The following is a 24,219-nucleotide window of genomic DNA, read 5'->3' as shown; positions in this document are numbered from 1 at the left end:
CCGAGTGGTTTTCCAACTCCAGCCGGAGGGACGCGAGTCAGAAACAAACAAACAAAAAGAAACAGAAGAAAAGAAAGCGGAGCCACTCCGCAGCCCTCACTTCGGCTCCGGACTCCGCTCCGCGCGGCCGCGGAGTGCGGGGAAGCGCCGCCGCCAGGTGCCCGCGCTGCGCTCCGTCCGCGGGAGCGCTGCCCCGGGAGGGAGAACTCTCCCGCAGGAGGTTACGCGGAGCCGGATCGCGCTCTCCCTAATGCCCCGGGATTAGCCGCGCGCGTCGCGACCGAAGGGAAACACGGGAGGAGAGCCGGGGGACGGCGAGCGGTCCCGCGTCCCTCGCAGGACCGGGACCCGGGTGGCGGCCGCAGCCGAGGCTCCCTCCCGCCCCCGGCGCCCGCTCCCGAGCTGCGAGAGGCACCAACTCTCCGGAGCTCGGAGCGACGGAGCCTTCCGCGCGCACGGCGGCCGCAGCGCCGCAGCCCCGCGCCGCACCCCGCTCCCTCGCGGCACGGAGCTCCCCGCTGCCCGCCCCGCCCCGGCCGCCGCCGGACCCCGCGGGACGCCGCCAGGTGCGCGCCGCCCGGGGCCGCAGGACGCGCCGCCCGCCCGGAGCCGCCGAGCCGGGGCCGCGCGCGGAGGCGGGGATCCGGGGCCGGGCGCGGCGGGCTGGCGCCCTTTCTCGTACCGGAACCACGCGGAGCGTGTGCGGTTCTGAGCCCTACTTACGCTTTCAGGGGGTTGTGAATGACAGTCGCCATTTTGCTACAATGTAACAGAATATTGTGTCTCGGAGTTCTAAAGGTTCGCTCAGGGGAAGCGGCCAGCCAATCGGCACGCGCCGTGCCGGCCCGCCGCCCAATCGGGCGTCGAGGGCGGAGCCAGAGCGCTGCTAGTTATTAGGGGAGCTGTCAAAGCCCAGAGGTCGCTCCCTGCCTGTGGAGCGGGCGGCGAGCGGCCCTTAAAGGGGCAGCGCCCGCGCGGGGCACGCGGCCGGGCGTCTCCTGCCAGCGGCCGCCCCCGGGGGCGCCGCCCCGCCCGGCGCCCCCCCCCCGCCGGGGCGGCACCGCCGCCCGCCCGTCCCCCGGGAGCCGCCGGCGCTCGGCAGAGCCGCTTCCCCCCCAGGAATTTCCCTCTCGCGTCGGGCGGCCGCGGCCCCGCGCCCTTACATAACGCCCGGCGGCACTGCCCGTCGCGCCCCGCCCCGTCCGCTCCCGGGACGGGCCGGCCATGGCAGCGAGGGACGGCGGCGGGGGCGAGTCCCGGGAGCCCGCGGCCACCTGCCGCTACTCCGAGCGGCTCGCGAGGAGTCGTGGAGCGCGGCCGAGCGACCGACGGAGGCTGCGGACGCGGAGGCAAATCGCCGGAGTGGATGCAGTTACACCGCGTGAAGCGGGCACGGTCCGAGCCAGGAGCTCTCGCCTCGCCCTGCGGCGGCCGTCTCTCCCGGAGGACTCCCTTCCTTTCGGGCACCTCTGTCCATCCAGAAACAACAACAACGCCTGCCTCTCTGCTCCTCGCATTCATATAACCGGAGGAAACTCAACTGCGGGCAGTTAAAGCATTCCCCCGTCACAAGAGCAAGATAGGCGCCTACAGAGCTAGCCTGACCCACAACTTAATGAAAGAACGGAAGTAAATGTTTGAGAGATGTTCAGGTGTAACAGAGAGAAAACAGCAATTGCTGGGCTCATGGGATGAGCATTGCAAGTGCGGAAAAATAAAATCTTTCCCAACTGTTTGTCAAAATAAAACTTTCTAATGTGTGGGCAGCAGAGAAAAGGATGAGAGATGGAGAACAGAGAGGTACAGAAATTATTACATACAGATAAGAAGGGGAAAGAGCAATGCATCGCTTTCCCATTCATGCAGGATTTGGCGGGTTTGCCAGAAGTTAAGCCTTCCTTAGCGTGCCTCGGGTTCTCCCTTCCCAAAGCACCACCTGCTCCAGCTCCGAGGCCAACCTGCCCTGTGTGCTCCCGGAGGAAACCATCTCCCTCCTCCGAGCCATTTGGTTACAGGAGAAATAAGCTTCCTGTCAGCTGGAGAGTTGCCAGACTGCCGAGATGCATCCTAACCACGGTTCTGGGAAGCAATCTTTAAGAACGTTTCCATCATCATATTACATTATATTATTTTGTCTGGTAGTGGTCCAGGTGACACTGACTGTAACTGCAGAAACCCCTGTTCAGTACTCACACTGTTCACAGGAAAAGCTAACCACAAACTGCCGAGTTCTCACAAGCACACATTGCTGTACATGCTGCACAGAAATGAATGGGTCTGCATGCACCTGAACTGGTGACCCTCGACCACTGACCTGAATCGCACCCCACTGCCACAAAGATTTCTGGTTTGATGCACTGTTGTGCTATTCACCCAGTGACAAAAATGATCCAAACGTTATCATTTACCCCCGGACGTCCAAATATCCAAGTGAAAGATAGCAACTCCTTTGCTTCATGTGACAAGAAAATCAGCCCAAAACCGCACAGTGCTGCAGAACTGGAGCGTTGGGCTGCTGAGGGAAGGCACCAACATCTGGCTGTGCTCTAGGAAGTCCTGAAATACCCTAATACAAAATGGTGACACTTTGAGAGAATTAAAACAAAACAAACCTGTTTGAGGTCATTTTCAGAAGTGTAACAAGCCCCTCGGACCCTTTTTGGATGGAGATAAAGGCCCATTCCTGCTCTGCAGGCATGGAGATCTTGGCACAGTCTGCGGGGAGTGCGGCTTTTTCCTCTCCTGCAACAGCTCTGCTTCCCTTGCTGCTCCTTCCATGTAGGCACTAGGCCTATATCAGCCACCAGCAGCACAGCAGGCAGCGATAACCACCACAGCTACCGGCTGGGGGAGCACGTCAGAGCCGCCCTGCTCAGAGGGGTCCCAGCAGGCCCAGTGCCGAGCGGCTGCATCAGGGCCCATTCCTGCCCCACCTCTGCAGATGGAGACATTCAATCTTGCTCACACCTAGCTTTCCTATAGCACGTTTCATGGAGAACTGAACAGCATTTACTTTACTGGTTTAGCTGTAAGGAAGACACAGAGCAGTGACTGACAGCACGCTCATAGCGACCTACGTAACTTATTCACTGATTTACTAGTTGAAAGTAAGAGAGCCGTTACAAAATGTTATTAATAAAACAAGCCATACCACAGAGAGCTCCATATTCACATACACACAGCACTCCATCATCAACTGATCATTCACAAACTAAGGTTTTAGATTCATTTGTCTTCTGGTTTTGGGCTACCGTAAGTCACTAATCAATACGGTTAATGCAGATCTAAACCACGCATGAGCATAAGTTCAAGTCCCACACATCTGAAATTCCTCACTTCCATACCCACTGAGTTCCAACTTCATGATTTTTACATTCCCATTTAACTTCTGATAGTTTGATTCAAACCTACCAAAAACGGTCCAAGGAGGCTTCAAGGAAATATATGCACTGTAAAAACATTTAGCATTAAAGGAAAATAAATAAGTTAATAAATAGGTTTATTTTTAATAAATGGTTGCCAACTGCTTAGACAGCCAACTCTCACCATTAAAAATGGAAGGTAGATTTTGACATAACACAGTAAAATCTCTGGCATTAGCATGATGCCTGAAGCATTCTGATCCCATGGGACTGGAGCAAGCAGAGCTTCAGAAGGCACAATCCACATCCTCACCTCCCGGCACACAGAACCAAGCAGGAGAAAAACAGAGTCTTTTCCACTGTGCTGGAAGTGTCACATCTTAGGGATCATATTGCGACCATCCTGAACTATCCCTATCTCAAACGTTTGGATTATGCAAATAGTAAAAACACGTTACTTTCTGCCAGGGGTCAAAAACATCCCTGCTCAGCCCACAAAGCCTTATTTTAGCTGAGGAACCTTTCACTGTGAAAATTTTACCCTCTGCTCATTGTCTCCTATTTTCCCTTTTATCTTAAGTTTTCATGTAGAGTTGTTCTTTTCTGGAGGGAGGCAAGGTTAGGCTCTTGCTTACACATTCCTCAACTCTTGTGAATTGGAAAGTGAAACAAACTAGATACTAACACTGAAAGCCACTAATCTAATTTTGCTATGCAGGGAAACAAAAGAAGCAGTTGGTAGCCTACCAGAAGCCACAGGGGTTTTTTTAGCTTTAATATTTCCAGATATGCCTAGTAATATACAACTGTGCTTTGCTCAAACTTATTCATATTCAAAGGACGGGATTCACAAAGATATAAGCATGATAGCATGCTCTGTGAGAGACTTTATTTGTTACAGCAAAACAGGGCCCCACATCCACAGATATCCTGCAACAGATTCGAAGTCTTAACTCCCTTTTATTTATTTAAAGCTTTGCAGGCATCTCATACACTGGTTCTTGTCAGCCCTCCTCCTCCTTTTCTTTGATCTTTCCCAATAGTTGAGTTAGCTGAAAGAGGAGAGGACAGTATCAGGGTGTCAATGTTACAGACTCAACAGCAGCCCTCTGCAGACACATCACCAGCAATCTGACACAGTCAGCATAACAAAGATAACTACGGAGCTACGCAGCATAAAAATCGGCGCCAATGATTCATTCTTTGCAACTTTGACAATCTCATTCTTAAAAGGTGGCCTCCACTTCTATTTTTTTTCTTGCTTTCTTAAAAGCAAAATTCCCCTCCATAGCTACAGCAACAGCTTTTTGAAACCTCAGGGCTAGAGGTTTTGCAGGCCTCATTCTGACTTCCCAAAGTTTTAATTCTGTGCTCCGTCTTCTTTCTTACAGGCACCGAGGACACACTATAATTATTATGGTTCTTAGACAGGTTTACCGTTTGGATCGAGCATAATGAATCATGGTGGGACTCTACCTGAAAAAAAAAAATTGACAACTCACAAAAAAACAAATTGCCAGATTTGTTCAAAGAGCTTTAACTTGGAATTTAGCTCTTGATTGGAAGAGCTTCACCTTTACTTCATTATTGATGGGACCACCTCAGAGAAAGGAATGAATATCTGACTGTGACTATCCGGTGACTCCACTGTGAAGGTTTTTTATATTTATTTAAACTGTAGGCAGAATTGAGCTGTGCAGACACAGCTTGAGAACAATAACCTGTTTTCTTTCAATATTTGGACTTATTTTGTTGGTTCGAAAATATATTTCAGATCTTACAGGGCTAAAGGAAGAGTTGCTATTGGAAGTCTGTTAAAACAGGTTACTTTTGCAGCACATAAAGCAGTTACATTACACTGGAAATTAAACTTAACCTGAAAATTTCTCACCTTACAACATTTTTATTAATATTTATCAGCTATTTATTGTCAGTATTTAACAAAACTTTCAGCGCTGTCAGCTCTTCTTCCATAGAAATACAAAAGAATTACTGTGTTGCAACTTCACTTTTTCTTTCCTTCCCTTCTTTTTTGTTCCCTTATTTCCAAAAGAATTTGTGTACAAAAGGAAGACTGAAATCTTGCCAACATATAACTCAAAATATCTTTCTCTGTGTAAAAGTTTAGGATAAGAAAAACAAAACTTGTTGTATTGGTGAAGGTGGAAAGGAAAACAATCCATGTAAACAGCAGTTTGGAATTAGTGAGGAGGTAAGAAGGCATTAAGCTCATTTTATTGCATTGATTGGCCAAACACCGGAGGAAAACACAAGTAAGGGGGAATAGGATGCTCATGGTTTAGTTATCTTTTAAAACCTGCTAAATAGAAGGAGCTTTAAAAGTGTCCTAAAATTGTTTCTATGCTTCCCATCCAACTTTATTCTGCTAGAGGAGGAAAAAACAGAAAAGCACTGACCAACATGTTTAAATACCAGTTTAGGTCAAGGCTGTCTTTAAAGCTGGCAGACTGTTGGAAATCTCAGTGGACACAAGGTGCTGGGATAACACAAAATAGATCCTAGAAATTTATTAAAGTAATAGCAGTTAAAGTCACAAAGCCATAGCAAAGCCAGTCCTGATTTTCCTTCCCCTAAGCCTCCTCAGCTTGTACCCATGGAGCTAATTTGATACATATTCCCCAAATCCAAACAGGCTCTCAGACCAGAAGTACCTCCTTCACAATTTTACTGATACTCCTACACAGAGGTAGCTGTTTTGGTAAAATCTCTTATTTAGAAACAGCTTCACTAAGTGTGGAGAGCTGTTTGTTGGGGGGTGCAACAGCTTCGGCGTCAAGGGCACCTGCTAATAGAGAGGCCCTCCTGCAACAGGAAGCTCTGCCTTGCAGCTCTTGCCCCATCCATTTCTGCAGCACATCTAAGCCAGTATGACATTTTTTCTACAAAAGCTCAGCTAGAGGTGACAGGCCTTTGTTGATGCTGTTATGGTGCTGCCTCAACACAGAGTAGCTAAGAATGTCAGATTATTATGAAATTCTAAGCAAAGAAAGTGGCTGATGGGATAGTACTTGGTGCAAGGCCCACATTTTTGCTACTACTGGTGCTGCTTGTTAGACTATTTCTAAGACTATCCTGTAGAGTCCTTGTGCAACTCCAACAAAGACCGTCTAGTGCAAGATTTCAACATTTACTTGTGTCTGTGTGTATGTATGGATGTATATACACTTATAATCCAGACTCTCATCCTCGTGTATACTGCATATATAGAACTACTAATTTCATCAGCATCATTGGTCCTTATTTATATCAATACCTACAAATGTAAGTTTAGACAAGCATCACCCCAAAAATCATAGTTAATAGCAGTTACCAGTGAGCTCAAGTAGGCTTTAGAGTCTCAAGCCTGTTACCTGGTATGCCTCTACATTGCTACAAGTAGTACTCACACACAATGTTATTTACTCCACCTCCAGATCTCAGGCAGGCAGGATAGAAAGGATTGCTACCCAAGTTTTGGGAGTCAAACAGAAATCTAAACAAATCATCAAACAAAGCTCACAAAGCCAGCTGTGCCACGTGCAGAAAATCCAAGTGCCATACCTTGCTATTTCTTCCACAATCTTTTTTTGTTTTAAAGGCCAACCAGCTAAGAGCATCAGCACCTAATTCTGAAAAAAACACCAGCACCTTCAACATCAGAGAGAGGGAGATAGAGAGAGAGAGAGGCCATCAGACATATCTGAAGGTATCTCAAAGATACCTCATAACATTTAACCTGTTTGGTATCTATCATTTTTGAGAGTAATTGAGCACTACCGTTTTTAAACAGAGCAGAACTTTGTAGAATTAGAAATAAGAATGGTCACCTACTAAGGTCAGTGTCTTCCATGTGCTGAATTCTGCACTTAACTGAAAAACCCAAAGGGTTTGTCCATCTCACATACAGAAAAATGTTCCTTCTCATTTGGTGTCTACAGCTAAAGCCCTCATGAAATACGATCTAAAGGCATTAGAAAATTCTCTCAGAGTAAAAACATTTACAAGGAACAATATTACAGCTGCTGCTGCAATGCTCCAGCTTGCACAAAGTAGAATACTTTACTAAATTATTTTCTTAGGGGAGATTCTCCCTGTCTGGCTCCTGCAAGCATCAGCATCTTGCTACCAAACACAAGCAGTGGGAATTCAGCTTCCAGGAACTAAGTGAAGCCAATGGCCACATAATAGAGCCCCAGGACTGATTCTTACCCTATGTACAATCCTTCAGAAATGGTACCAGCAAATACAACTATCCTCCATTCTTTGCCACTCCCCTTTGGCCCTGCAATAGCTTCTTACTCTCTTCTAGCCACTGGCTTGTTCTTCTCTGAGCTCTGTTTATTAAAGCATTTTCTCTCCCCACATAGCAATAATTCTTTTTTTAGCAATCACAATCATCCACTCTAGTCATCCTTCTAGACAGAGCCACTGGCAAAATCCCGTTAGGGAGAAGGAGAAAGACAGCACAGAATGGTCTGAAATACACTTGCATTCATTGTGGGTGAGAGGTGCTTATTGCTTAAGATCACTCTCGTATCAGACAAGCGATGGATTTCCTTACTCTATTTATACACTTGGAATAATTCACTAGCTAACGCTTTTCCCAGCTAAATAAATGCCCACCTCCTGAAATGGATTCAAACTTCTGGAGCACTGAGGTTACACAACAAGGGTCAGCGTGCAAAGCGCAGTGCCAGAGACATGCAGCTGTTTCCCTCACTCACACTCCCTCCTTCTGATTATTGAACATGAGAATCCCACTTGTATTCCAGATACAAACGTAAGCAAGCATGTTATATTCCAAAGCTGGGTGCTATCCCAGGCTGGAGAGCTGTGGACATTCAAGCCTGCCCCACTTGTTAGCATAGCACCAAGAATTCTGGGAAAATAGGCATTCATTTTGCAATTATTGCATATTTAAATTCCACCGCAGCCCATTCCCAAATATATAGATTCTCTAGCCCGCTGCAAAAGTTTAGTTGCCAGGCTGTGTCTTTATACAGGTACACTAACTCCTCTGCTTAAAGGTTTATGGAATATCTATGTGGTTTTCAGAAAAGTCATAACAAGAAAACCAGGCCCTGTTTCAGCAAGGAACTGCCACATCTGTCTGCACAGTCACTGAGATCTTTCATTTGCTAAAGGGGAGCTATTCTATTAAGTATCTTCCAGGAAAAAAAAAAAAAAACAACCAGGATGAGAAGCAACACAAACAGCATCCTGATAAAGCCATAGATGTCCCTGTTCACTGCAGAGGATGACATCTGATGTCCTTTCCAATTCAAAACAATTATATGATTCTAAGTATCAGATAATGTTGGGATGAAACAGGAATAGAGATTTAGGAAGCAATGGCTGATAAGATTTATTCAGCAGAAAGGATCTAGAATCAGAGTAAGAGCATATAGTCAGTGTGGAGTCACTAGAACTAAGAGCACATAACCATAGGACACCTCTAAAAACCAGAGTGAAGTATTTGTATGTGCTGCAATACAGCTGCACAAGCCAAAATGAACACAGCGTAAATGCTACCCAGGTCCCTATACCTGGTGCTTTGTATCAGGTAGCCTGGGGAGTCATTGCTTTGAGGGACCTAGTTTTAGTCTCCTGAATGTTGAGTGTTTAGGCTACAGACTTTAAAAACAAACAAAAGCTCTGCCACTCAGATTCTGTTTCCATTTGAAATACGCAATTCTAACCTTAAGTTTGTCACATTCAAAGCAGCTCATACTGCCACTCAGATTTGTTCTGCGTATGCAGCAGTGTGAAGTAAAGCAGAATCTCATCCACATGGAAGTTTCTGAAACGTATACATATCACGCTTGAAGTCTTCTGTGCAAAGACAGCCCAGAGAGAAACTGGTGCTGTCCAAAGCCAAGGCACAGATCTAGAAGTCCTGATCCCAAAAAGAATTGGCATTTATGCTCAAAAGCACAAGATCTGGCATTTATAATTATGAAAGCACGGCCTGAATGAAAAAAAATATTGAAAGAAACCAGCTAATAGCAACGTGCACGTACTTCTGTTACTATCACGTAACAGTCGCTCTACCTGCCTGCCGCCTCCCAGCCGCGCCCCAAGCGGGCGAGCAGCACCAAAGCCGGAGGAGAACGAGATCCCCGGGGGAAGCCCCGGCCCGCCCCGCGGCCGCGCTCACCTGGGCGGGCAGCGGCCAGCGCTGGCACTGTGGCGCCCCCTTGCGGCGGTCCGCGGCACCAGCAGAGGCAGCGCGACTAGGGGAGCCTTTCGCTGCGAGACTTCCAGCGAGGGACGCTTCAAAGGAAGCCCTCGCACAATAAAGCGCCCTTTCAACTGCTGCAGGTTCACCGTGCTTCGGCGTACGCAGGCAAAGCGATTACTTCGAGCTCGTCTGTTTATAAACAGATTTATTTATGCAATAATGCACACACACTCTCAGGAAACGTTCCCCCACGGTTGAACGTTACCTTCCCTAAGCTACGTGACACAGGCACACCAGGATCCTAAACAGCATCATCAGCACTGCCAGCTCTTCAGCTGCATAAGCTTCCTACTATTCAGTTCCTGAATTAGAAGGTTTCTTCCTTAGAAGAAACTTAGACAAGTTTGTGGCATTCAGGTTTGCTTTGGATTTGTTTTGTTTTTAAAAGGGGCAGGAGAGTGGAAGCAAAGCATAAAGTGCTTTTGAAGGTTCTGGAAACAGGCACTCTAAGCATTTTCAACAGCAAGGGCAATCAAGATGTCTTAGAAGAAAATTTAACAGCAAGTTTGAGTGGCTGTATGCCTGCACGGCTTTGAAATTCAGCACTCGGTGAATGCGGTAATACATGTGTGCCTTTACAAAGTTTGTGGAAAAAGCTCACCCCAACATACTAACATACTGCATACTAAGTTACTGAAAAGCACCAGCAGAAACCTGTCAGGATGTAGCAACCAGATTCCTCAGGAGTCCAGCTGATTTTGCAGTAATGGTTGCAGAAATCATTTCACCAGGTGGCAGGAAGGGCCAGCACTGTTTGGCTCTTCCCTCTCCTACTGTGCCATGGAACCAGGGTAGAGAGAGGGGGAGAAAGCACCCAGCTCTGCAACTGAAAGTTACATTATAATGCAAGCCCCATAAAGGAGCTGAATTACAACTCTGAAGAAAACTTTTAGTCTGGCTTCTTCTAATTTTTGAGGGCTTGAACTTGCAACCCATACTATTTGTATTTTTAAATATCATACACATACATGCATACAGTATATTGTACCTACAGCCAGCTGTGATGGACTGCTGTGTGCCATCCTGCTTTTCCAAGAACACTGGATATGTGGCTCTGTGCAAGGACAGAGAGGTTACATCCCAGGACTTTTATTTTGACCATTCTTTGTACACATGCAAACACACACAAACATGCAAACAGGCACAGTCCCTCTGCAGCACTTGGGCATGCACATGCAGGCATGAACACAGACCTACCGAGACTCATTTCACCTTTGAAGTCAGATTGGAAGCCTTGGGACAATGTCAAAATTACATCCAAAAACAACTTTAAAATAATGCTATATACACAGCATTCTTTGTCTGTCTTCTCAGTTTGCCTTATTAGTATAGAGATGCTTCTTGAAAGCCAATTTTTGAAGCGTTTTATCTGCTTTTGCTCTGCTCACTTGAAATCATAGTTCTGTTTGCAGGATTTTAATTATTCATGCAGCAGCCAACTTGGAATTTATAGGGATGATGATGATGCTTCAGGTGAAGAACAAAACAGAAGGATCAGAGGAACACCTACATAGAGGAATGCTTTCATGCCAAAATTTTTAGTCAGGAAAAAAAAAAAAATCAGGTGAAAGATGAGAAAACGCTCAAGAAGTTTAGTATTTCTTTGCCATACAATGATTCTTTAAGGAAGTACCTGAGGCCAGATTTACTGTGTGTGTCTGTCAAATAATATGAGACTTGTTAATCACAGCCTATAGAGCCAAAGAAGTAAATGAGACATTTACCTAAAGTCTTACATCACAAAGAAGCCACTTATAGTATTTAAATGTTTGTTTCATAATAATGAGAAAGAGTCACTAATCAGTTTGTTATACTCAAAAGAAGCCAAAAATCAACAATACCAGCCAATGGAAACAAACCTAAACTTTGGATTTCAGTATCAGACATTTCCTGCTCCAAGAGCACATGGCATCATTTCCATCTGTCAAAATTAAGTTTCAAGCTTATTATGGATAGGTCTTTCCTTAGAGCTAGAAAAAAAAAAATCAGACTACAAAAATATTTTCCTCTGAGGACAAAAGATAAACACAACTCTGTCTCCAGAAGAAAGTAGTTAGCAGCTCAGCATCTCAAAGCCTTCCACTTAGCCCAACTCTTGCTGAAATGGAAAGAGCTCAAAGGATTGCCCTGCGAAAAGGATGCAGTAGTGAAAAGATTTGTCGCCAGCATTTTGTGAATGCACCTGGCGTTACTCTCAAACATTTTGGAATTTGGGCAGGCCAGTAATGCTGTCACACACATACAGAGCTGATTCCCATTTTTCCACTCAACCCACCCAACCCATCACACCACAGATGAGTGACAGAATACAATTAAATAGCTTGAAAAAAAAAAATAGTGGCAGTAACTAATCTAGACTGTTGTTCACAGACTGTACACAAAGAGCTTCCTACAGGAAAGAAGGTACTGTGGCAGGCTGAAACAAAATGCAATGGAAAAGCCAAATAAGCAGTCTTATAATTTGTCCATTAACATCAGGAACATTAAAGGGCACAGCCAAGTTACTACACCCCAAATAACAAGACTGCACTTGAGTCATTCTTCAGATTAACTCAAGTAGTCACATCACACATCTGACCCATAATACTTCTAAATAACAAAAAACTGTAACATACATATTGTTGTGATATCTGAAGTCAATAGCTTTGTATTGACTCAGCAAGATGATCCAGAAGAGGTGCACTATGCATCCCTCTCAGGAAATTCCAAAGTTCTTGGGTAAAGAACTTTTAAATGCCTTTCCAGGGTTTAGCACCTAATCTAAATTCCATAAAAATAACTCTACAGACTTAAATAGGCTTTGCATCAGATCTGCCAGGGTGTGTCTTTATACTCCGCAGCCAGTCTTGCCTACCTGCTAGCTGTACCATGACGCAGTAAATCTGGAGCTGACCACAGCTCGTTTGAGTGAGTTGCACCAAATTGCCACAGCAAACGATACTGGCCAAGCGCCATGCTTAAAGTAAGCTTTACAGGTGAACAGGACTACACACAGACGGTACAAGAAAGGAGCTGCTGGGCCATCAAACAGGATTTATTGCCTCAGGCACTGCTCCATGCCAGTACAGCAGTATTGCTGCTTGTTCTGGAGCCAGAGCAGTTGGTGCTGACTTGCAGCCCCTCAACTGGCGCCATCATGCCAAAGCTTTCACACAAGCCCAGCATAAATGCTGGTCACAAATTTGAACATAGGAAATGAAGGAGGAAACAGATGGTTTTGTAAACCAATAATGTCAATAATGTTTTACAAAGTACTAAGGAGGCAACTTTATATTGGAACATTTATGAGTTCATTCACCCTAATGAGTAAGATAGATCTAATATGTTAAAGCTAGAACAGCTTAGATAAGAATCTCTTTATGGCCTTGCTTATATCCTCAGATTATATCTACTATAACACAACTAATAGGACCTATCTGTGGCACACATTCACCAAGCATTTGGAGATCAGTGTTTCTTCTATGCTACACCTTTTTACATTGCAGCTCAACACAGGCCAGCAGCACAGACCCCAGATTCCACAGCAATAGCTAAGCCTGAATAAATTATTTTTAACTGCAAGTCCCAAGCTCTTGCCCTCATTAGGCACAGCCACATCCTTTGTGGCTGTGCTGCATACAAAACTTTTAATAACATCATTTCCAGTTCCTGTAGCACTGCTTGTAACAACCAGCAACAGTGAGAAAGAAATCAGGGCCACTTAATAACCTCTTTCCCGTGAAACTCTTTCATTGCATCAAACCATCTTGCACTAATTCAGAAAGGCTGTACCCATTTAATATCAGACATCACATTTCTAGTGTATTCCACATCATTTCATCAGCACTAGAATTGGGAATTTAGAAGCACTGGATTTTTTCCCATGCTCTGCCCTAAAGCAAGGCCCCGCCAAATGAAAGGACATCGTAAGTTAAGTTTTTCAAGAAGGTCTCTGTGAGTGTTTCCACTTAACTCACAGAGAAGCTTGTTGAGAACTGAATGTTATTACTCCCACACAACTCAACTCAGCAGGAGCCATCTTTGCCCTTTTTAGTTTTGGAGGTTTTCAGCAATTTTTAGAAGACGATCTCTACAGGTCAGCAGCACTTCTCCGTTGGACACAGCATATAAGCAGACCTACACTGCATGAGGACATCCATTTGCTATTTTAATTTTATCCAGAGCCAACTGGAGCAGTTTTACTTAGCTGAATTACCATCATACAATACTTCCTCTCCTATAAGTTACTTTTTTTCCTCAGGAGTTCTCCTAGACCTTGACCTTACATACACACATAGTCTGTATTTTTCTTTTCTTTCAGACCTGGTATTCTGAACTGAAGTGACAAAATATGTTCAGTATTCAAGGTGAGGATGCTCTACCAGATGATATAACAGTACTGCCTGTTAGTTTTACAAAAGTGGGCACATTTTTTTTTTTAAGAAAGCAAGTAAGTGCTGAGTCAACCTACACCCAGTTACTATCCAGGCAGGGAAGGAAAAAAAACCAAACAATTACATCTTGCTGGATAATTAATACAGCTTAAAACACATGGTCTGGTAGCCTCTTAAAGCCCATGGAAGCTCTCCACCATTTTATACAAAGTGCTCTGTCATCCTTCTTATTTCCCACAAGGTTATAGTAGACAACTTGTACTGCTCTACAGCCAGTTACTTTGGCTATTCCTTCCTTGCGTCCCGCAGAGCTTTCCAGCTCCCAATTAGAAAATGCTTTGCTCAGGGAAATGATAGCTCAACCAAGCCTATAAAACATCTTCTATATCCTACCTCCTCTTTCAGTTTCTATCCAATTAAGCTGAGAGCTAAAGTTCCTTGATTGTTTTGTTGGCTTGTTTTGGGTTGGTCTTTTTTGTGGCTTCTTTGGAGTTTAAAGTGATAAATTACATCTTGTATGTGAAACAATTACTGCTTCAGTTCCATAAAGCAGACGTGTAGTTTCAGTTGCCTTTAGATTTTTGAAGACCTTCTTACAAAATACTGCTAAGAATAAGAGACTATCCCAATATGTAGTTTAATTCACTGATTTATCAAATATTCCTCCCTAGAAATAATTTGTTGTTATATGTCTTGGTCTACAATGCCTTTTTATTACAGGTTTTTCCACAGGCACAGTAGAGGTGATAGAGGCACAGAGAGTTGTGTTTTTTTAGTTTATAGATATGGGACAGATCCCACGCTGCCATTCCCAGGGGCAGTCTTCTGCAGTAGGCATATTCATCAAGGTCTACAGGCTGATGCCCACAGCACTAATTAGGACTGACTACAGCTCATTGTTCCTAGCTCCTATGCAGTGTTCAGAAGAAACACAGTCTACAGATCAGGAAAGGTATACTCTCCACAAAGCAGAGTGCTTATGGAGATGTATGAGACATGAAGCAAACTGAAGGCAACATGGAAGTCAGACACCAACGTATATGTGCAGTTAGGATGACCAAAGGCATAGCAATCTAAGAATAAAAGTAGAAGTACCCAGAATATTTAAAAGTATATAAATAGTAAACAAGACATGAGTAGAAGTTTTATACTACCATTATGAGACTAGGATTTGCAGATCAATCTTTTACTTCTCTCCAAACCCTTCTCCTTGCCACCAAACAAATCAAAGAACCCACAGATACCCTCTACAAAATGTTCTGACGTACAGATACAGAAATTGCTTACCTGTGGTAATCTTCCCTCCTCCCACCTTTCATCCTTCAGGATGTACTCCTGAATGACCTCAAAAGAAACTTACTCTTGATACTTTACACATGAGAAACAGGAAACCTCCCACACTAATCTGCATACACTGCACTGAGCTTCCTCCTCCTGCCCTGTTCCCCTTGAGGACTGCACGCAGGAATTCTTACCTAATAAAACTCTCATTACCCATTATTAGCTTTTCTTTAAAAAAAGGCAACTTGAAGCAAGAAATTCCACTACGTGTCTTCAAAAATAAGATAAGTGAGGTGGAGTGAGAGACAGAGCAAGTAGATCTTGCATCATTCAAACAGTACTTTTACAAGACGGTACATCTACAGTGTGGAATGTATTGAAGATAATTGAGCTAGCTCATGTTCCAAGACAGCACTGTTCATTTACTGCGCATTTCTAAGAACCACACTCATATGATTATAATGCTTCCTGTACACAAGTCTTACGAATTACCTTCCTTTGGATGCAAGCAGGATATAGACTCTGAGAAATGAAGTGTTAGCACCTTTGTGACACCACATTTTTAGTTAAGTTGCTATCAACTTCAAAGATTAAGCATTGCTTTCTGAATGTGAAGCAGGTTTCCACATCAACATTTTTGCAGAAGGTTTCTTTTTCTGCATTATCGGGGTCTCTACATCTGTCCAAAGCCTGTGTATTTAATATTTTTAAAAATTCCACTAAAAAGACTGTTCCTGTGGTTTGTGTCACCAATTTTTCCTTCAGTGGGAAATCAGCTGTCAGAGACCTGACATCCACTATCGATGCGTAAAGCAAAACAGTTCCCATCTCTTTGTGCAGTGTTACAATCTCATGTCCAAAGCAGACAAGGGAGAAAATGGAGCATCACACAAGATTTTGACACTCCCCTCCCCCTCCAAAAAAAGACAATACTTCCTTGCAGATTCTGACCAGTTCTTTTCAATGACATTTTTTAAATACAAAGCTAAAAATCAATCTTGTAATTGCAAGCACTTTGCATATTAGATACCAATGAACTGAACAAATGAGCCTGAAAGAAAAAATGAAAAAGCTGTTTGCTGCTACTACTCTAAAAATGGTATTATTTATACCATGAACATAACCTTCCAACACTGATTCCTAACTTGTCCCCTACAGATATGCAGGACAGCAGTATTCAAGATAAGTTTCTTCAAAGACCAGACTGTCAGGATACAATACTCTACAATATCTCCACAAGGAATAAAAGGTGCAGTGCCAGTTCTGTGTTCTGGCAGCATAAAGTTTTGTTACCATTTTTACTTGCTTGACAAACAATTTTACCATCTGCAAATGTGATCTTTCACCAAAACCACATTTTCAAAAAAAACGCCCACAAATTATTAACAAAGAGGCCAGTTATTGTTTTGAAGTAACAAACAGAAGACCTACATCACCGGAGGAAACAAGGCAGAGCAGGCACTTCTGCCCTGAAACCCAGTTCCTAGGTCTTCAAAGTAGTATTCTCTCTATGCATAGAAAAAAAGGGTGGTATAGAATTCTTGATTTTGTAGATTGAGATACATTCACATGTGCATACGCATATAATTTACACATACCTCCATCTCCTGCAGAAGAGGTGAACACTGCTACATCATTTAATAATTCTTGAATTGGACCCACAAAGAACAATGACAGACACAAAAACCAGCAAGGGACATTTTAAGATATTAGGTAACTGATCAAAATGCAGATAAACTATATTTAAGATATTTAGCTAAAACATCAGAAGTGGTGAAAAGGACTTTACAGATATCTAACACACTGCCATCTGATAGACAGCATACTATTCTGAAGAAAAAAAAACAGCACTAAGGCATAGCTATTTCTGCAACAGAGACTGACAAAAACTGGCTGATGCACAGAAGCCTGTGTTACATCACAGGAACAGTAAGTCTGAACCAAAACAACAAAGTAAACCCTTCTTTTGTCCAGAGAGAAAGAGTTTTTTTAACATCACTTTAGAATCAGAGTCAACAGGAGCAACTTGAAGATATACACAGTAATATAGACATATTTAGATACACACGTGTGATATTTAACGCCAGAGTCTTAATTACAGCTTAGCTTCCTAGGGAGATTTCAAACAAATCTATATATGCATAACAAAATGAGCAACTGTAATGGTAGAGACACTTATCTTTTGAATTCCTAAACTTAGATTTATTTTCACCCTAAAAATGAATTTGGTAGAAATATCACTCCGATCACTTGACTTTGACTAAGCAAAACAGTACCAATTTGTTTTAGTGGTGTAACAGCAAAGGGACCAGCACAGTAGGAGGATGTTACAAAAGAAAAAGTTCTCACCATCTCTGAAGATCTAGGCTCACAATAGAGACTCCATAAGAGAGGGATCTCCAGCCCGAGATCCTTCCCCAGTGGCAGTCAGCCCTTAAATGAGGTCTAAGACAGGTGCAGCCAGGCTCCTCCCCTTCTGGTCACACACCTGAACTGCCTTCACCTGTGCTCCCAGGGCTGACTGGGTCCTTTCCCCAGGTGCTCAATCAGTGGCTCAGGCCATGACTCAGCAGTTCCCATACAAGTGGCTTTCCGTAAAACTTTTTCCATAATATTATAGACCATGCTCATCCTGCAAAAACAGCTTTCATACGTAAGTACAGCATACCATACCATTTACCTTGCATTCTTGAGTTCTAATACCCATAGAAGCTACAGCAGTAAATTCTTGCACATGACAAAGTCTCCCTGAAACCATTCCTTTACAGGTCAAATAGAATTGGGGCAGGTATTAGGCTGTTGGGTATTTTTCCTCCCACCTTCTCTGAGCAGCAGCACAGCTCTGGGCTGAGCAGACACGCAAGTGATCTGCAGCTGCTGATGTAGCAAACAGCCCATTCGCTTGCGCTTCTCACAGGAGAAAGATGACAAGTGAAGATGACATCTCAGAGATGGGCTTTTACCAGAGAACATCTCCTGGAACATAGTTCCCATGATGTAGGCCAGCATAATACCACAGTTCAATTTCTGCCAACATAAATTGTTGGTAACTACTTATGCTTGCATAACTATAATAAATCACCTTGTTAAGCCAAATTCATGAAGTCCCTCCACAAAATTAATCAAAAGTATGAATAGAACCTAAGTGTCTTTCAATTAAACACTCCCAAGCACCTAGGTAATTCAAAAGTAGAACTTGATTATAAGTTTTACATAAAGTAACATTACAACTTTTTATTTCCTTTAACCCTGCAGGTGAAAAAAAAAAAAACACAAAGCTAAATTAATTAATCAACAGAATTCTCTACTCAGTAAAACATATCTGAACATTTCCAACAGCACCAAAGAGAAGGCAAGGTCTGATCAAAGTCTGCTAAGAATACCTGAAAGAAGAACACTGCAGATAGTCTCCGAGCGTAGTCTGAATTTGTATCACCTGGTAACTTAAAAAATAATCATATATACAGGTATGAAATACTAAGAGCTGATAGGCAGTTACCAGGAATCACTCATAGGCACAGAAGTACTCCTAGCCATACTAGCAGCCAAAGTATTGTATTTAAAAAAAAAAAACAGAAATAAACACTTAGCTAATTCAATGACAGACTGTGAAAGTCCACTTTCATTTGCCAATTTTTCAAGTTTTTTCACAACCTTTAGAGGCGACAAAGCTGATACCTCAGGAGAAAATTTCACTTTCTTACACGGAGAGAATTCAATCAAATAAGTAGTATCAGTACCTTGGACCTTAAGAATTATAAATGCAAATAAATACACCCTAAGCAGCATTGCGAAGGGACTTCCTGGTGTACTTTTGCTTCTTAAATTGATTATTATAGAAATTCGATACTTGCTACAAAAGAGATCTTAACGAAATCCCTTCAGAGCTGAGCGACAACAGTTTTGCCTAAGTGCACTGCTGCTCTCTGGTGGGCCTCATCAGATCTCCTTCCTTATTCATATGCCACCAAGCAGACCCTGGTGGAGCTGCACCTCAAAGATCATCAAGACTGCTTTGGGAGCCTGAAATCTAAAAATAAATGCAGCAAGCTATTGGTACTTATAAAAACTATAATAATTCATTACCTTAAAATCCTTGAATGGTGCAGCAGTTTGTTCCTTCCTCCACGACCCGATGCAGGAGATCCCAAAAATGATTTTCAGCACCAACAGCAGAGCGTCCCTGTGGGACAACAGAACATTCTGAGAACCAAAAAAAAAGTCAAGCAGTAACTTTTATAAGCAAAAACATCTAAAGCTCTGCATGGTGTCACTGCAGGGCTATTGCAGTTCCTAAGGTATGAAGCATATATATGAAGTTATATAGGATCTTAATATAACTGCTCTTATTTCACTGGAATTAAATTAAGGCTAAGTTGTACTGTTAGACACACTCCTGCTTTTGATTTCACTTTACAACCAGTTCATGGGGCCCTGTGCATATTCCAGTTACTGAAGCTTACTGAGTTGCTTTGTGTAAATTAAGTTCTAACTGGCAGAAAGCGCAGGATTTAGTGCACAAGAAGTACAAGATAAAACATACAGCTTAATCCTCAGCACGAAGTTTGCATAAAGTAATTACAGTTTTCACGTGTACCAAAATGGACACAAGTGCAGGTATTGCAGCTCAGCTGAGTGGCAGCACACTGACCTGCAGTAACCCTAACCCGGCGTCTGAAGCACAAATCCCTGCATTAACAAAGTGTGCTTGTTTTCTTTTGGCTGTTGCTGTGTTTTGTTGTTGTTGTTGTTGTTTTTTTTAATAATATTCTAATGGAATTTACAATTATATTTCAAATTTTACTAGCAAATAAACTAAGTATAGCCCTACATGCATGTGTTTAATAGACTACCCAGAAAATACAGCCACAGCAAATGAGGGACATAACTTGAGGGCAGACTGCATTCTGCAGTCCAGTCCAAGATCTGGCCTAAGAAGAGCAGCACTCAATGGCAACCAGCCCAAGCTCAGCCAATTATATCCATCCAAAATGGATACAACTGAACGTGCAGCAGTTCTCAAACTGAAATTCTCCCCATCCTTTTCAGTTACTAAGCTTCATGGAAGTTAACACTGTTGGACCACCATAAATGCAATTCATATACCTGAGTACAGCCTACAACACCCTCAGAACTAGGAAATCCTTAATAGTATGCCCAGGTTTTAGGAACACAGTTCAAGGGAACTTGTGTTCCCCACCATAAGGGTACAAAAGAGTAAGCAAGAATGATTGGACCTAGAAGTTGTCATCTGTAATACCTGAAAGAATTGGCATTTTTCAGCCACTGTTTAATCTAGAGACTTTAGTGAGACACCATCAACAATTTCCAAATATGTAATACGGTTGCAGAGATAAAGGAAATAAATTGTTGTCTATATCCCTGAAAGTCAGAGGAAAAAGCAGCAGCGATTCAAATTGCAGCAATAAGCATTCAGGTAACAGATCAGAAGAACGTTTTAGGCAATGATGTAATGAAAAAGAGGTCTTAATAACACAGACCAGACAAATGATTACTAAGGATCAATGGAAGTGTGGTATGTATACGTATCGAGGGAGTATTTTACTTTATATATTTTATTTACACACACATAGACACAGAGAGCAACCCAGTGACCTATGAAATCTCTTCCAGTCTATTCATGTGTACAAGCATCCATAAAAAGCTTGCAGTACAAGTGAAAAAACAGATCATTTAATGTATTTCTCCCCTGATGGAAATCTAACTTCAGTGGAGTCCAACTCACAGCTTACAAACAGCACATTGGTCACAGAACCTTCAGCATTGCTCACAGGCATCAGAAATTAAAGAGCTGAAACCAGGCCAACAGAACAAGCAGGTATAACAAACACTATTTGTAAAATGTTTGACATTCTGAATTACTACCTACCAGCCAGGAAACAATGGGGAGAATGGTATTCCCTAGCCTCTTGTTTACTGGTGTATCAAGCACCAAATTTACATCAAATATGAACACCACGTAAACCATACTGGATCCAGTCTTCACCAGCAACAGTATTAGTAACAGATTGGCTCACAGAGAGGGTTGCTCATGCAAATATCTATACATTCTTCTATTCTACTCCTGCTACTGCATGAAGTTCAGAATTATCTGAACTATTCAGAATTATCTTGTGAAAGCTGAAAATCAATATCACCACTATGAAAAACAGACATAACCAATGAAAAGATTGGTCTCAGAACCAGACTATGCTGGTCACCTGCCTTTTAAGGGCAAAGAAATAGTGCTCACAAACTATACAAGCTGCACATAAGCTTTCCACTTGCTCCCACCCTTAAAAGCATGCTTTCTTTGGCCACTTAAATCCATGCATTTTGGGAACTTAAACTTCAATTAACTTAGAACAGAGACCAGGTGAGTAAGGGACAGATTGAAAGAGCATCTCAAAATTACCCTCAGGACAAGTACACGCAGTAAGCTCGCACAAGGCCTAAACATTCAGAGGAAGAAATAAAACTGTCTCTCTCATTTACCCGGAATTGGATTTTACATATTTAAAATTTCAAAGTGACAAAAATAGAACACCGGGGGGTTGGAAAGGACCTCTGGAGATCCATCGCTCCAACTTCTGCTACAGCAGGTCGCACAGGAAAGCATCCAGGAGGGTGAGAGACTCCAGAGGAGACACCACAGCACGGCCTCTCAGGGCAGCCCATTCCCATGCTCAGCCACTCTCACGACAAATTAGTTTTTTTCTCACGTTCAGACGGAACGTTGCAGTTTGTGCCCATTGCTCCTTGTCCTGTTGCTGGGCACCACCAAAAAGAGCCCGGCCCCAATCTCCCTGCACCTGCCCATGAGGCATCTGTAAGCGTTGAGAAGCTCCCCTTTCAGTCTTGCCTTCTTCCCTGTACGAACAGCTCCAGAGCTCTCAGCCTTTAAAATCTACATATTTTTGTTCGGGAGAAGAACAGCCAGCACACTGTTTTTCCAGTTGTTCGGGGTATTTTTAGTTCGGTCGGTTTTTCACGTGAGGCGCGTTCTGCAGCACCAGCGGCCCTCCACTAGAGGGAGAACACTCGCACCACACGCTTTTTAGCGTTTCGCCGTACAGCGGCAGGGGGAAGAGGGTGGCCGCTACGCAAATCCAGCATTAAGAAAAGCTTTAGCAGAGATGTTTCCTTACAGCGAACGCGAAGCAACGGCAGCCACAACCGCAAGCCCCGCGGCCCTGAGCGGCGGAGGTGCTCAGAGCCCACCCTGCTGCTCTCTGCCCCTCACACTCGCTGCGTGCTTTCCTAGCTCTGATAACGCTGCTCAGATAAGCGCTTTCCGACTAGGAGAAAAGGGCTCAAAACCATATTTAAGAATTAAGAGGTCCCTAGAGAGCCATTTCGGGACCGGAGGCAGCACAAAACAAGCCGCTCCGCCACCTAAGAGCGACCCCTGCCCGCCCAGCAGCTTTTATCCGCTTTTCCCGCCCAACAGCCCTCGTCCCCGCCCCTCCGCGCGAGAGGCGCGTGCCACGCGGCGGCCTGAGCTTCTGCTATTCGGTGATGGAGCTGTCCATCAAACGACAGGTAACGCGGGAGGGCCAATCAGGCCCGCCTGTGGGCCGAGCTCTAGCGCTCGGGTGGGAGCGGTGAGGAGCGGTGTCGGTGAGGGGCGGGGGGGGGCGGTTGGCCGCGGTCCCGCTTCACAGCACGGCTCGCGGGACCCGGCCCTCGCGGCTCCGCGGGCGGATGCCTCGGCCCGCCGGCCGCCAGGAGATCCCACCGGCCGCGGCCCGGCGGAGCGGCGCGGGGCCCGGGCGAGAAGCGGCGGGCCGCCGGCGGCCCCCGCGTTCCGTCCCGTTCTCCCGAGCGCGTCGTGCGGGAGGGCTCGGAGCCGCGGCCGCGCAAGGCTAGCGGCGGTGGCCGTGCGGGGACGCAGCGGGAGGTGCGTCGCTGCTCGCAGGAGCGGTGCCGGCCGCAGCGCGCTCCCGTCTGGGCCCGCGGCGCTGCCCTGCCCGCTCGGAGGCGCGCCGCCGCCTGGGCCGCGTCAGCGCTTCTGTCCTCTGGCAGGAAGCGAGCGGGCTGCGGCCCGGCCCTGCCGAGCACGCGGCTCTGAAGTACGGACCGGCGTTTGGCTTACGGACAGAAATGGGGAGAAGCAAAGAGAAGCGAGGGTGGGGCTACCGCAGGCGCTGCCACCGCCCCCCTCGGCGCCGGAGAGCCAACGGCAGTCATTGCAGCCACAGGCGAGTGCGGGCCGGGCTGTCCTCATTTCTTTCTCGTTTACTTTAAGCTGTAAAGAGTTACCGTGCTTTCGAGATGGGCTTTTCCTTAAGCAAGGGTCATGGTAACACGTCCAGAATTCATCTTTTTCTGAAAAGAGGCGTGCAGGATCAGTAACTGTCTCTAATGTTTTAGCTATAGTTAAGTCTTATAAGATACTATTATCTCTAGTGTTTGTGAGAAGTTTTTAAGCTGAATACTTTTGCTGTTCCTTTTCCATTGGTTAGTGTATGGTGTTATGGTGTATGGTGTGCTTATCACAGACCTGAAAAATAGTGCTGTGTTAATATGGCTAACAAACTATTTTAAAGAGGCTTCGTGCAAGAGATGTGTAGGACAACTGTGAGCCTGTCTTGAAGGCAGTACTATTTTTTTAGGCCCGAAGAGGAGGAAGCACAAAGCCCGGTGAATCCAGGCCCCAGCTGTGGTGGAAATCCTTCTTCTTCCAGTTCAACACAGAACTCTGCAGTACCAGGTAAGAGATGCCATTTACAGGTCAAAAATCGGCATCTGTATGTTGACTGTATGAAAAACAGAGTAGTGCTAATAGTATGGTGTTAGAGGATGAATATAAGCAGGAAAGTTTGCAGAGAAGAATAATATCTGAAAAGGTGATTGAAAAAGATGTAATAAGTGAAAATCTGGAAAGCAGAACAAAATACATTTTTGGGCCCACAAATCCATCTTTTACATGAAAACTTGTGTGTTTAGCCAAGCTGATATA

General features: G+C 44.4%; 2 protein-coding genes across 15 annotated transcripts in view; one reads left to right on the top strand and one right to left on the bottom strand.

Annotated features, from left to right (window-relative positions):
• The window catches only part of DPF3 (double PHD fingers 3), a 190,092-nt gene extending 167,381 nt beyond the window's left edge, over positions 1 to 22,711 (bottom strand). For 5 of the 8 annotated variants that reach the window (XM_090141081.1, XM_031593612.2, XM_090141083.1 and 2 more), the window contains exon 1: positions 724 to 809. In XM_090141081.1, coding sequence (XP_089997207.1) covers positions 724 to 755 — 32 coding nt within the window. In that variant the 5' untranslated portion in view covers positions 756 to 809. Of the gene's footprint in view, positions 1 to 723; positions 852 to 19,343; positions 19,441 to 21,979 lie in introns of those variants that run through there. The other 3 variants (XM_090141082.1, XM_031593615.2, XM_031593611.2) reach the window with 3 other exon arrangements.
• Positions 22,712 to 22,829: 118 nt separating this feature from the next.
• DCAF4 (DDB1 and CUL4 associated factor 4) overlaps positions 22,830 to 24,219 on the top strand; it is a 36,594-nt gene continuing 35,204 nt past the window's right edge. For 4 of the 7 annotated variants that reach the window (XM_090141076.1, XM_031593607.2, XM_090141075.1 and 1 more), the window contains exons 1-2: positions 23,283 to 23,458; positions 23,873 to 23,970. In XM_090141076.1, the coding sequence (XP_089997202.1) occupies positions 23,361 to 23,458; positions 23,873 to 23,970 (196 nt within the window). In that variant the 5' untranslated portion in view covers positions 23,283 to 23,360. Of the gene's footprint in view, positions 22,862 to 23,032; positions 23,158 to 23,282; positions 23,459 to 23,615; positions 23,636 to 23,872; positions 23,971 to 24,219 lie in introns of those variants that run through there. The other 3 variants (XM_090141077.1, XM_090141078.1, XM_090141080.1) reach the window with 3 other exon arrangements.

The sequence above is a fragment of the Phasianus colchicus genome, chromosome 5 (assembly GCF_987193195.1).
Source record: "Phasianus colchicus chromosome 5, bPhaCol1.hap1.1, whole genome shotgun sequence".
NCBI classification, from domain to species: domain Eukaryota; kingdom Metazoa; phylum Chordata; class Aves; order Galliformes; family Phasianidae; genus Phasianus; species Phasianus colchicus.
Note: the sequence above shows the minus strand (reverse complement) of the source record. Positions and strands in the feature narration are given on the sequence as shown.